This window comes from Gymnodraco acuticeps, unplaced genomic scaffold, assembly GCF_902827175.1.
Source record: "Gymnodraco acuticeps unplaced genomic scaffold, fGymAcu1.1, whole genome shotgun sequence".
Lineage (NCBI taxonomy): Eukaryota > Metazoa > Chordata > Actinopteri > Perciformes > Bathydraconidae > Gymnodraco > Gymnodraco acuticeps.
In genome coordinates this window covers 355094-369546 of record NW_022990697.1, presented here as the reverse complement: position 1 = coordinate 369546, position 14453 = coordinate 355094, and the positions used below count along the sequence as shown (strand labels likewise).

The 14453-nt window shown below is 41.1% G+C and overlaps 2 protein-coding genes across 2 annotated transcripts; one reads left to right on the top strand and one right to left on the bottom strand.

Moving 5' to 3' along the window:
- Positions 1–159: 159 nt before the first annotated feature.
- churc1 (churchill domain containing 1) lies at positions 160–2325 on the top strand. Its single transcript, XM_034230631.1, has 4 exons — positions 160–422; positions 1150–1285; positions 1769–1839; positions 1996–2325. Exons 1-4 carry the CDS (start codon positions 384–386, stop codon positions 2086–2088), a joined length of 339 nt encoding a protein of 112 aa, XP_034086522.1. The 5' UTR covers positions 160–383; the 3' UTR covers positions 2089–2325.
- Positions 2326–4728: 2403 nt separating this feature from the next.
- On the bottom strand, positions 4729–13917 carry ttbk2b (tau tubulin kinase 2b). Its single transcript, XM_034230629.1, has 15 exons — positions 13685–13917; positions 13096–13218; positions 12871–13018; positions 12184–12257; positions 11960–12100; positions 11758–11862; positions 10886–10951; positions 10708–10800; positions 10476–10615; positions 10242–10385; positions 9012–9201; positions 8329–8543; positions 7757–8234; positions 6574–7274; positions 4729–6075 (listed from the first exon to the last, which is right to left on the bottom strand). Exons 2-15 carry the CDS (start codon positions 13162–13164, stop codon positions 5727–5729), a joined length of 2913 nt encoding a protein of 970 aa, XP_034086520.1. The 5' UTR covers positions 13165–13218; positions 13685–13917; the 3' UTR covers positions 4729–5726.
- Between the last annotated feature and the right edge of the window lie 536 nt (positions 13918–14453).

Here is a 14453-nt window from a genome sequence, read left to right as displayed (position 1 = left end):
CAAATATAATTGTACCAATTTCTACACACGTTAATTCCTGTTTGACCACATGTATTTTGTTTTTATTTCGCTCTCTTTTTTTCTGTATATAATGCATCCCAATTGTATTCATTTAATGAACAATGATGTTCCTTTTTCTGATATCTTTGAAAAATGTGTGAAGGAAAAAAAGACGACACAGGAAGTGTCACGACACTCAGTTTGCTTAGATCTACAAAACATCAGCAAAGAGGAATTAAGCGCTTTAGCTGCAAGCGTTTATCTACAGATCTGTGAGCTTTAGGGACTACCTTTCGATGCGGAAGAGGATATGTTGACCCAAAAAGAGGAATAAGAAAAGCTGTTTGTTAGAAGATTACAGTGTTTTAAGATTTTCCTTCAAAATGTGCAACGGCTGCGTGCAAAAGGAATACCCGGACAGGGTGAGTTACTAAGGCAACATACTGGTTAATGTTTAGTTATCTGAATGACGTTACTGTAGTTAGCTTGCTATGCGTATCATGTAAAGATAGGTAAACAACCCGCTGCGAAAGAGCAGAGGTGGGAAGTTACTGAGTACATCAAGTACAATTTTGAGATAGGCCTACTTGTACTTTACCTGAGTATTCCCATGTTATGCTGCTTTGTACTTCTACTCCACTAAAATTCAGAGGTAAATCGTGTACCTTTAGTCCACTACATTTATTTCGTACCTTTTAGTTACTTTACAGATTTAGAATAATGATGTAAAATATGAACAACACTTAAATAATACTTAAGTTACACCTGGAGTAACATTCAAAAGCCACCAAGCAGTAATTTATGTAATTAAAATGAGTTCTACCTTTACCAACTTTGATAAACACTTCAATAATTATAATCAAAACATACAATACACTGTATATTATTCTGAAAAGGGCCAATGTGTATAATGAGTACTTTTACTTTTGGTACTTTAAGTACATTTTCATGGTAATGCTTGTGTACTTTTACTTTACTTTTGAATGCATAACTTTTACGAGACGATTCCTACACTCTAGTACTTCTTCTTTTACTCAAGTAGAAGATCTGAGAACATCTCCCACTTCTGCAAAAGATGATGACATGTCAAAATCAGGTTGTCATTGAGAAAGCTAAAATGTGATGGTTTTCCCTTGACTTTCTGCTCAGGGTAACACCTGTCTGGAGAATGGCTCCTACCTGATGAACTACCGGTGCTGCGCCAGCTGCCATCAGAGGGACTTTGTGCTGATCAGCAATAAAGCCACAGAAGATGAGGATGGAGAAGAGATCATCACATATGACCGTCAGTCACTCTTTTTTTATGCTCCTGAAACTTTGACTGTGTTTTTATTGTTGTAAGGAAATAATAATCGAGTTTGTGTCCACACACTTCTGGGGTTGTTGTTTTTTTTAATTTTGGGCGAGGCCCCTATCAGTCAAATCTGAGGAAAATGTTCATGTTGCAGCATGCAGAGGTATTTTCTGTACTAGTGTTAACAGTTTTGGGAAGATGTTTTTCTATGCCTCTAACTGAGAGCTGTAGTACATTACTAAATATGTGCTGATTCCTAAATTACAGAATATTTTAGATTTCCGCTTTTTATTATAACATCAAGTTTTAAGCTTTGATACATTTTTGGTCAAATTTGGAATAAGATAGAATGACCAGAACCCATCATGACTCACAAAAAAGCTAGGGGCTTGTAGTAATAATTCCAACTTCCCTTAAAAACGTCTTCCACAGCAGGTTTGTAATCAATCCAATAATGTAAATGTCTCTTTACAGATGTTTGCAAAAACTGTGATCATGTCGTCGCCAGGCACGAATATACTTTCTCCGTTGTTGATGAATACCAGGTCAGATTCTACTCTGTTTTATTGAACATAACTATGTATATTTGTATTTAACGCAAATGCTTTTTTAACTACCACACTAATTTAACAGTATTCATGGTTAGTTGTTCTTGCCACCGTTTAGCCTTTAGTAGATTAAGTCTGTTTTGTGTTGTCCAGGAGTACACGATGCTCTGCATGCTGTGTGGAAAGGCAGAGGACTCCATCAGTGTGTTGCCAGACGACCCCAGGCAGTCTGCTCCTCTCTTCTGAGTGTCACCACCGAAACTGTTCCTGGCTGCAGGCTTCGGGGATCCAACCCTTTTTTATTAAATGCATGCAACATTTTCTTCAATGAGTTCACCATATTTTAAGTCTTTGGCTGTTTATAAACTGCTGTATGCTGATAACAGTTGAGCAGGACATAAGGCTTTTTCATATTCCTTGCAACAAATATTCTGTAAGTGAATTGACAGTGTTCTGTAAATAAACAGTTTTTACTACGTTTTATTATGGCCTGCGTTTCCTGTTCAAAACAGAATATTTGATGTTCATAAGTAAGAACGACATCTTTCAATGCAGCTGTATACAAGTACAACTATTTTGAATATCCAAAATGTGTAAAAAATAAATAAAATTCAGTGGCTACATGGTTTGTTAAAAAAGAAAAAGCATAAGGATTAATCTGTTAATATCTTTTAGTTATTTATTTAGCCAGACAACTTTCCCCCGAAATAAGTATTGCTTACAGGCATTCAGCAGCTTGAAGCGTTTTCATTATGTTAAGCTCTGGGCCCAGCTGTGCAGTTCCAATTTGGGAAGGACATATTTTATTTGTGAAGCTGCTTGGGACTGATTCATTTGTAAAGTAACAGAGAAGCAATGAAGCATTTATATTTCCATGACAAACTAAGAAGTTCATAGGCGTCTTTCGCTCTGGGGACGCTTAAAAAGGACTCTAAAATGACCCAAAAACATGCTTGCGGAAATGTTGTTTGGCCTTTTTGCCTACATTTAAATGTTGTCTTTTTGTTTTATTTTCTTGTGTGATTTTGGTGACGGTGTGACTATGCTGGACAAAGTTATAGAGGGAGTGCCAAATCTGGCAGCACTAACACCTGCTCTGCCAGATTTGGAAGCCCCTCTTTAGTTTTTCATCTGATGAGCCCAGAGTAAAAATCTCAAACATGTTAGAAATGTTTGTTCTTGAAAATAAATGTAGAAATACATTAAACATATATAATGTGTGTTCTGTTTTATTCTCTATTTATATTTATTTATACATTTTTTCTTGTGTTTATGTATTCCTGCATTTATTTCCACATTTATTTATTCCTGTATTTATTAATTATTTATTGTGTATATGTATTCCTCTATTCATTTCCACATTTATTTATTCATTTGTTCCTGTGTTTATTTATTCCTGTATTTATTACTGATTTTTTTCAAATTATTTTTTTATTCCTGTATTTATTTTTCACTCATCTCAAGTTCTGTCCTCTATACCTGTGTACTCGTTGTGTGAATAAAGCCACACATTCACTCAAAATCACATCATAGCAAGATGTATCATAAAAAAAACACATACAGTATTGGTGGTCCAGAGGTCTCTGCATTGGTTTTTCATGGAGAATCTGGAGAAAGTGTCCCCACCACTTTTCTAACAAAGTGACGCCAATGAAGAAGCTACAGAACAGCTACTTAGTGGACATTTTTATGAGATGGTTTCTAATTAAGTTGCTTACTATAGTATCATATTTTAGTTTACTGTGTTAGCAGTGGAGATAAATAACTGACCAGCACTTGCCATATGTGGGGGAAACTTCTGAAGCGATTGCAGTCAGGACTCAAACAGAGACACGATGGAGAGCTGGAGCTTTGATGGCAAACACTGACGGTTTATCTGGAGCTTCGGCCGGAGAATTCACAAGACATGTCACGGGCCACGATCTGTCCACACGGTTGAGATGCCACAATCAATTCTGAAGAACCCTCCTGTAGCTCGAGGTTTTAACTAGTTCAGTGTAATAATCAACATTCTTCAATAGATAGACTAAACAGCTGAGGACACTGAATCAGAGTCGTTGTCGCTTATGGCTCGGGGGGTCATCTACACCCCGAGAAGGATGTGTTCCAGGTGTCCCACAACAATAACTCTGACAGAGAGTTGCCCGGTCATAAACGGGTAACATCAACAATATGCTAGGGCAGCCCCTCCTTAAGGGAGATAACGTCTGCTCAAGGTTGGTCAGCTGCGTCAGAGGGCGAAGAAGGACATGCAGGGCCAATTATTCCCCAACACCATACTGCACCTAATATCTAAAAGCATCCATTTCCTCTGTACATAAACCTGTAGTCGATGTTTGGGTATAAAAAGGTGGAGGTTGTGTGACAGGAAAAAACAATGATCAATCTTTCCGTTATTTAAATGATTTTTAGAGCTCAACACATTCTGTAACTTCTTGTCATTTACTGCTGTTACATTGTACAGTGATGGACCACAACAGATGGGGGAGTGTTCATTTTACTGTTGTCATCTGGTACCCCCCCACTCGGTCACCAGCAGGCTCTCTTATGTGCTTACAGGGACGTCTGTCAAAGAAAACAGCTGCTTCCACATCATTTGAAATAGGATTTTTCTCAAGTGACATAATGCAGTCTGAGTTTGTGTGACTTTAGTTTAACTTGAGTATAAAAAAATAATTAAAGCATTTGTATTCAAAGTTTAACTGACTGTTTTTATCCCATTTATCTGATCAGTGACAGTTCTGCTGAGCGTGGGACAACTTCTCGTTTCCATTCCCATTAGAGCCAATATAGAGAACATATATTTCATAAATAGAGATCTGCACACACAAAAGAAGACCTATTTGCATATAACACCAGGAGTGAATGAAAAATTGTGAGAACATGTAAATGCACTAACCGTTTAATCAACAATGAAAAACTACAGCAAGTGTAGCCATGAATTCAACGTTTGTTTAGAATTGGCATTTATTTAATTGACTATATTTAAAATTGTGCTAAAAAATAAAATGCAACAACAAGGAGACATGATGAACAGGTTCCATTTTTATCAGTTTTCTTCCTTTACCATCTATTTTGTGGAAGAAATAAAAGTGCACATCTTTGCTGGTTCATATTATGATGTTCTTTGAGATCATAAGCAGTTCAATAAAAATACACGCCCAAGCAGATTGTACAAATGAATAAAATAAAAAAAGATCCATTGCAATGATAGCCATGCTCTTTCACAATACTTAAGTATGAGTGCACTTACATGTACATTCTAATATGCGGATGCCTTCTGCATGACAAATATTTTCTAGCAAAGTAAAAGCACACTACTACGCTCTGATATGTCAAATGAGCAATTCATTGTCACATATAATAATTAATCCAGCTGTTTTACAGGAGTGAGGTCAAAGCTGCATGCCCTGGTTCTGTACATGTCAACCGATGTTGGTATACTGCACGTGGTGTTATTTATTATTAGTGTTCTTAACGTGAGTTCATGGTTTCTATTAGTGTTTACTATCTTCCTCATGGTACATATCTACAATAAGCATCATTTTTTACATCCCTCAAGTATTTAACATTATCTTTTTGGTCTCATATTAGGCCTATATGGAGAGTTAAGAGGAGTGAAATGAGAGGTAAGAGTTGGCAATCTTAAGGTTTTCTCAACCTTTCTATTTCAACTGCAGGTATCAAGCCACATCGTCAAGTATTTCGAGAGACACGTCCAACAAATGAATAAATAAATAAATACATTTTATACATTTTACATTACATACAGTACATTCCCTTGAGTAAATACTGTATTTACACATGCTATCAGCGACTGGATGTGAAACAGCCTCTCGCTACAGTTGCACCATCCCGATCAGTCACTTATGTTCCAAATACAGTCACCGACTCACTTTTCCAGAGCCTTTACCCTCGTGGAGGAGACCCCTTCCCCTGGAGCTGTGGCCCCACGGAGCCTGGAGCCCGGGCCTGTCGTGTGGGTGAGAGTGGCGAGGAGGAGGGGAACCAGAGAAGCTGGAGGGAGAGTAGCTGCGTCCCTGCAGCACCCCGCCCTCCCGGAGCTCCCGGGAGGGGGAGGAGCTTAGGGAGCGCTGCAGGGAGGAGGAGGAGCTGCGAGGGCGAGGGGGGGGGCTGAAGAGCACCCCGCCGCGGTCCTGCATCAGCTGAGTTAGACTGGCCAGGAAGTCTGCGTCGCTGGTGCTGCTGGCACGCACTCTTAACCGGCGCCTTCTTGAGAAAAGACATCATGATTATGATTCTGCATTATGATTCGTCGTGCTCTTGAAATCATTCTGTGAAGTGAAATTCAAGTTATAAACCTTAAAATGTGATCAAGCCAACAGTTTTTGATATTTCACTATATATATATATATTTTCCTTTTTTTAGGTGCATGCTTTATACTTTCGTATTCTTGAGGTTTCTTCACTAGCACATGCTTTAATGTTCAGGTTTGTATTATTTTTCTGTCTGAATATATCTGTATAAAACATCCTGTTGTTGTGCATTTCAATGGCAACAGCCTGGGTTCATGTTTCCTTTTTCTCATTTACATACACTTTAAAGCAGTGTCTCAATTTCTGTATGCCTGGATTTTTTTTGCAAAACTGAGGAGTATGGAAAAATGCAGTGCACTAGTTGCAGTTACAAAATTGAGTGTGGAACGCTGGATACCTATTACCTATACAAGTACATGGTGTATAATGTGGATCATTTTGACAGCGTTATACCTGTTGTCCACGCCCGGGCGGATGGGTGGTTTCCCCGGCGGTGGTCGAGGCAGAAACCTGCTAGTGAGTTGCTCCGGTATGAAGGTGGCGCTCACAGGTCGGGGGATCTTACTCTTACTCCCCGATGAGGAGGACAGGGAGAGAGGGTCTTCTCCGACACAGTCAGACCTGGATCCTCGCTCTGAGAAGAGCCGGTCTCTCGGCAAAACGCACGGCAGGTTGTCACAGGACAGAGACGGAGAGGGGGAGTGGGTGGGGGAGCCGGGGACCGGGCTGCTCCAGCGGTGACGCCTCTCCATGTTCAGGTCCCTGCTCGGAGAGTCCAGGGGGTTGCTGGGGTCTCGAACTGGGATACGACTTAATCTAGGGGACGAGGGACAGTCTCTTATCCGGAGCAGGGCTGGGGGAGGAGAGGAGGAGACGGTGACGGTGCTCTCCATAGCGCCCCCTGCTGTGTCGGCTTGAGGCTGCTGATTGGGCTCCGAGGAGCGGTCAGGCAGACCAGAGTCACTCTCAGGGTCTCTGTCGTTTGTCAGATGAGCAGCGTGACCTTTGGCTGAGCTTGGCACTGGGGTTAACTCCAACTTCTCTCCGTGGTTTAAGATTTCTTCTGGGAGTATTTCAGATTTTTCAGATGGCGCCTCTAGTGGTATTGCAGCGCTCCTCTCATCCACAGGGGACGGGAGTGCACAGCTAGAAGACTGAGAAGAGTTTAATGAGCGTTAGAGGGCTTGACCTTTTTCTGATATGTAACACAATGAAATTGAAAACCATCCTATTATTTATCTAAAGAGCACGTCTAAATGTTCAAATAACATTCATAAGTTGTGGTTTATCCAAGTCTTAGACATGCTAATAATCATAAAGCTTGGAGTTTGAACATATCTATAGTGCTATGGCAATCATTAGTCGAGTTCATTCATGAATAAATGCTTTGTTAGTAGAGCTGCAGCGTTTAATTGGCGTATCACCTAATCAAAAATAGGAAAATGTCATGCTTTTTTTCAATAAAATGTAACTGAATATATTTGGGTATTGGACTGACAAAACAAGACATTAACTAGGAAACTGTGATGGGCATTTTTATAATTGTCTGACATTTTAGGACACATATTAGATTCATTTGGCAGATTAATTGCTGATAAAAAAAAAGGTTAGTTGCTACTCTATTGGTCACCCCTACCTGGTCCATCTGGGTTCGTCCCATCATGACTGAGGGCAGTTGTCCCAGCATCCCCGGCAGTCTCCTGTGGCCCAGTAACCACGTGCCGGGCATGGACATCTGTGACAGGATAGGACTGCTGGGCACCGCTGCTGACTGACCCTCCTGCGGCTCGGAGGTCTGATTCTCAGCCTCAGCGGGCGCGTCCGTCCCAGGCTTGTCCTCACGCTTGTCCTCACGCTTGTCCTCGCCTGTAGGCTTGCTGGCTCCAGAACCGCCGCCTTGCTCTAGCTCCAGCATCACCCACTCCTGAGAGTCTCCCTCCTGGGGCACGGGGCTGAGGTTCACGGCCACAAATCCGCAGCTGGCTGCTCCTTCCTCTTGATCAGGGGTGGCTGCGCCCGAGTGCTCCTCGAGGCAGAAAGGCTGCTTCCCCTCCCCCCTCTCAGGAATGGTCATCTTCCCGACTTGAGAAAGGACAGGGCGTTGTTTGCCCAGGCTGAAACAAAATATTGTGCATGTTATGTACATTTCTCCAAAAATTAAATGTTGAAAGCTGTATATATTGTCATTCGATTATATTATATACTAACTAGGCCTCAAGAAAGCGTTCGATGGTGGGCTTGGGTTCGGGTGCGAGCCTCTTTTCAAACGCCAAGCTCTGACTGTGTCTCATCCTCCGGAGAAGAGGTGCAGCCCGCTCCAGGAACATGGTCTCTGATCGCACCCGTCTAGGAGAACTCTGCATGGAGCCGGTGTTGGGGCTTTGGTTCCCCTGGTTCTGACTGTGTTCATCCTCACTCACCACCTGAGCAGAGTGAACGACAAGGCAGCTCAAAATGTTAATATTTATTGCATTCGAATCCGTCACGTTATTGTTTTACTTCCTTCATTAGTAAAGGCACAGCAGATAACATCTCTTTGTAAAGAAAGGCTTAAAGGGAACCAATGGTGTCATTATTCAAAAGGCACATTTATTATGCAATTGCTATATTCTTCATCAACTGAAGGAAATAAGTTTTCATTGCCATTTTAAATATGAAAGCAGGGTGTCAGTAGTGGGTTTGCAGTAGATGTTGTAACAGAGGTTAACCATGATAATTTCTCTAGGCAAAGTCAATGTAGTCTTGGGGTTGTTTTTCTTACAGCCATCCACTGCAGTGCAGATAAACTACACATTAAAATGCATGTGAAAAAAAAAGCAGTTACATAAAAATCATATTTCAGTAGATAAGAACATTCTGCTTAGCGATTACAGTAACTACATTGCCCTGACCTTCCTGATGGTCGGCTGGACATGTTTAAGGTTGCGGTTGCGGTCCATCTCTTCCCATACATCTGCACCAGGGGTGGTGGGTGTGGGGATGGGGGGGCAGTTGTCTGCGTCGCTGAGGCGCTCCCCTTGCAGGACATCCTCAGTGTTCTCCCTCTGCAGCTCGGCTGGCAGCATAGAAGCGTTGGCCATGCTGTGGAGGAGAGGGAAGGTCACACTGCAGCTCATTTTCACAGCACGATTCAGAGCAGCTATTTTCTCAGGGATCACTGACTGTGCAGAATTTGAGTCCAAAAAAAACTGCAGCTATACAGGGGTAGACATTAAGGGAGTCTTACATATCTGGTTCTTTGACATTAAGGAATATATCAGGGCTAGTAGATGTTCATTAACACTGGCCCCACCATTGTAACCACTGGCCCAAGAGCATTCGTCAACTCTAATAATGAAGAAAATTAACACATTGGTTGCAATAGTAATTTATGCACAAACTACATTACTACTTGTACTACAACATTTGAATCATCAGCTCTTCCTTATTTTCCTCAATTGTTCATATTTGGTTTATTAAAATTATTATATTGTGGTCATTGTTAAAGAAAAAAAAGGAGGGTATATTGAAGCCAGCTCCATCGATCAAGCCAGTGTGGCTGAAACTTTCTCTCAGTCTTCTTCTCATACTCCCTGTCACTCTCCTTTAACTCCTCCGGTGACTTTCTTTTATTTGAAGATTGTTTTTTGCCCAGCGCTTGGCCGGTTACCGCTGGTATTCAAAACATTTTGGCGAATGGTTAGGTGGCGCGAAAGTCTGTAGTGAAGACTCCCGCGCACGGGAGCGTGCTTTGCTTTTCATCCAACAACGACAACCGCCTCACGAAACGCTATGTTGTAGCGTTAATAAACGAAACAATTTAACAAAATTGTTTGTCAAAATACCAATAATACAGGACAATGTGATTTTATGTCTTACTGTTTTTTTTTTTTATGCAATATTTTTTAATGGCCCGAGCGGGCAAGTGGAAAGTACGTTATGCTGGCCCGGGGTGTCTAAATAGTGCTTCCGGGCCAGCGGGCCATTTATAATGTCTAGCCCTGCTATATATTTGAACACATTTTCCACAGAGAAGGGAGATAGTTTGAATAACATAAGTGAAAGTACAAACACAAGACAGCAACTTATACAATAAATGGATGTATGTTAGTAGTAATAGAGCTTTCTTTGGCTGTAAATACCCCAAGTACGCCGGTGTGAGGCGAGTGAGCTGCTGAGCCGTGGTTGTTGCGGCAGTGATGCTCAGCATACCCTCCGAGTCACATTTCTCCCAGTCATAAGGGTCATTCTCCAGCACACTGTGACTCTTCATAGCGTTCTCAACACTGACATCAGGTGCTGTCGCAGAGAAAACCACAGGTGTCAGCATTTGACAGCTGTAGAGGAATAGACAGTGTGTGCAAAATAAACCAAACAAGACATGGCCAACCTGATAGTCTGGCTTAGTGAAGTAGTCCAAGGTCAAGATGTGATCCAGGAAAGCACAAAACTCTGAGGGAAGGTGCTTCAGCATGAGTCGGTGGTCATACGTATCTTTTAGGTTTCCTACTTGTTCCTGAGAGCAGAGAGGCGGTAATTAGAATATGAATTTAAACACATGCTGATAATTAATAAGCCATACAGACAAAAATGCATTGAGGCGCCTACTTTGTCTTTGATTTTCCTCCAGGGAAGCTGACCAACAGTGAACTCAACCAGCATGTAGAAGAGGGACCACAGGTCGTCATGTCGACCCATTTCCTACAAATTACGATACGCAAATGTAAGTAAGGTCAAGGGTAAAACTAAATATGAATAGTAGAATATAATTTGTGTCTGTGCTTACCTTATTCTTATGAGCATTGATTGAAGCATATCGCACAGTTCCTCTGAAGCCTGCCACCGGACGGGGCTATAGGAGAGAATAAAGATATCATTTAATAAAGATATGGTCGAATAGATTAGTTAGCATTATGATGTATTTATAAAAAATGTGTTAAAGGGAACTGGCTTTATTGTTTAAATCTGAAATACATTGCCAATCCAAAACCCTTTTGGGATGGTCACACACTGATGTCTCATGGGGTCATTAAGGTGAAGCAGTGGAAGTTGATGTGACGTTAGGGCTGCTCGATTATGGCAAAAATCATAATCTCGATTATTTGGGTCAATAATTGATATCACGATTATTAAAAAACGATTATCCATTTACTTTGAAAACATCAATTTATTGAAGAATTTTTTTTTTAACAGTATGTTTTTAACAGTTGATTACCCTGAACTTTAAGTATAATTCAACTGAAAAACCAATAAAAATGTTTTATAAAAAATAAATAAAAATAAAGTAATAATAAAAAAATAATGGTTTTATTCGATTACGTTGTTTTCGTAATCGTTGCAAGCCATAATCGTAATTGCGATTAAAATACGATTAATTGAGCATCCCTATGTGACGTTACATGAAATTAATTCTAATTTGTTGTGAAATGTGTATATTTATGTGCCTTTAAATAAGTGTTGAGGTCTCCCTAGAGCTGTAAATAAAATATAATATCGTATCAGAGTTTCATTTCTTGTAATAACACTTTTCTGTGTTAACATGCTACACCAAACCTCTAGGACTACACTTTAAACAGCTTCTCCAACATGAAATAACTTGTGGGATCTTTGATTAAAAAAAACAAAATACATTGCAGGAAATTGATGCAGTACACTTACTGGACGGACTTCTTGGCTGGAGTTGGTAAATTGGCGGGCCAAGCCGAAATCAAGCATATAGCAGCATCTGCAGGTACTGGCTAGCCTTCCCATTGCAAAGTTGGACTACAATTTCAACAACACAAAAAAATAACAAGCAAGTTAAACAATAAACTGACTGTCATTTAATGTACAAACCGTACAGTGTCTTAGGTGAACTTACGGGTTTGATGTCTCGGTGCAGGAAGCCTACAGAGTGGATGCTTTCAATGGCCTCTAAAATCTGTTTGCCAAGTCGCAAAGTTGTGGAGACGGAAAAGGTGCCGCGGCTCATGGTTCTTCGCAAATCTGCAAGATTCCTCCCCTTGAGAAAATAAATCAGTGTTCAGTCACAGATTGATGGTCAGCAAAAAAAACTTGACTAACAATGACTGGTTAAAATCCTACCTGGAGTTCCATCACCACGTAGTTGAACCGATCATTTCGGCCACAGCCCACAAAGCGGCACACGTGGTCTTTGCCTGTCAAATAAATATATGCTGTATAAATACAAATGTTGATTTCCTGATTCAGTGAAATCAGTGCTGATAAATGTCAGAATGAGTAAGTTATTCAATCATTGAATTCAAACAAGTTCTTCAGTTGGATTCCGACACAGCAGGTCTACTTTGTTTTGTTGATACAAAAACAAAGACCACCACTGCTTATATCGTCAATATGTTTTATTAAAGGTGCACTTAGAGATCACAGACCTCTGCCAAGGCCGTGCCCCATATCACAATGTCAACGAAAGTGAAATATAATTTGTGTATCCGCTCTGTGTTTCGGATCAACTCCAAAATGTAATGGATCATTCTTGGCTCATGCTACAGCCTTCCAATACGTTTCATGAAAGAGTGCTAGTAGCTTTTCCCTTATCCTGCTGACGGACAAATAATCAGACCGAATCAAAACTTTGCCAAGGGTAATAAAACATTAAACTTCATGGAAAACGCAGAGAGGTCATACAAGCTAAATGCAATGTGTGAGTTTGGTTATTGCTAAGCCCTTATAGTATACTTATTAAATTGACAAAAAGCACGATCATGTGGGGAGATACCACTCCATCACTGACAAATGGACAGCATCACTCACCCTGAAGTTTCTTCAGCACAGCCACCTCCATCTTCAGCACCTGTTTGGGTTGTTGAGCAGACTCCACCTTTAAGGCAACAGTGGCCTGGCTCAACTGATCCAGAACCTCGTAGATCTCCCCAAAGCCGCCTCCACCTATCTTCCTTGTCTGCAACAAAGATCATATTCATTGTCAACCCAGTGTCATCTGTATTTTTTTCAACCTGATTTTGTGATTTCTCTTACCACTTTCCATCTGTCTCTGACCACGTCTGCCACTGACAGGATGTCAGTGTGCTCTCCAGTCCCACTCATCCTGAGAGCTCTCAGCTACAGCCTGCACCTGGCATCAGTGACGCAAGCTCCTCACTGAAAACACATTTTAAAATGCATGTCCATTTTATCTTCGAAAATCTCTGCACACTGAATGCCTCTGTGCATGCAAACATCTAAGGAGGAAGCATTACTTGTTAAATGTTTGAGTGGCCGACAGAAACATGTGGGGCAATAGCATTTAAACTGCTGCAAAGGTTAGCTAACGTTACACCTCACGTCTCAAAGGCTCATTCTGGAAAAAGCTCAACAAAGCTGAATTGTCATACAAAGATAGCAACTGGGATAATTTGACTCTGTGCCAAACACACAACCACGACTAGAGCAGCAGCAATCTCCTCTCATAAATGGCCATAAAGCAGTCGTTTGAGAGGATTAGTCGTTAGGAAGCTAATCTAGCTAACTGGAGTCTTTCAATGCGGCGCGTCCAGTAGTCCAGTAAACAAGCTAACTAGCTTAGCGTGTTTACTAAAGATACCCTCTTCTCCTGACCCCTTCTTACCTCGCTTCGTTGCACCATTGGATTCCCAGTTAAAATCCAAACAGTCACCATGTTCCGTGCCTGTTGCTAGTCAGCCATGTCATTCCGAGTGGTTGTTTATTTTGGAAATTAGATAATAATAGTGATGGACCATAGCTGACGTTAGCCACAGTTAGCCAGCTAGCCTGCTAATGGATGTGCAGTGATGCCCCGTGCTCTGCCTCACAGCGCTCTGACGTCACAGCGCTAGTCTCTCCTGATTGAGCCGCAAACTCCTGCTGCTGCATCCTCTGAGGAGCAAACTCTGCAACACTTTGCACATTACAACACTGTACAGACAAACTACATGTGGTCCAAATACAGCAATGCATATGTGAATGAACACTGCATTGCAAGCATGTTTCGACAACACACCACTATTTGTGGTGTGTTGTCGAAACATACAGCATTAGAGTAGCAGGGGCGTTGCAGTACATTCTGGTAGTCCTTATAAAATATTAATAAACATTCACCCCACCACTCCTCACCACCACCTCTTAGTGGCGCTCCCAGAATGTGTGGCAGATGAGGCCACTGAAAATCTTTGGGTGGCACACCAAAACCAAAAGCTGAGACTGAGCTTTAGGAATTATATTTTGCTTTATTAAATATTATAGTTTTATCCCCCAGGCTATAAGACTGCTAAACCCCTGAGCTCTGGCCTTCACAACTCCATACAATTTGCATCTCACATATGTATCTATTATTACAATAATCATTCTTTTAATTCACTGTACAGCATATCATTTTA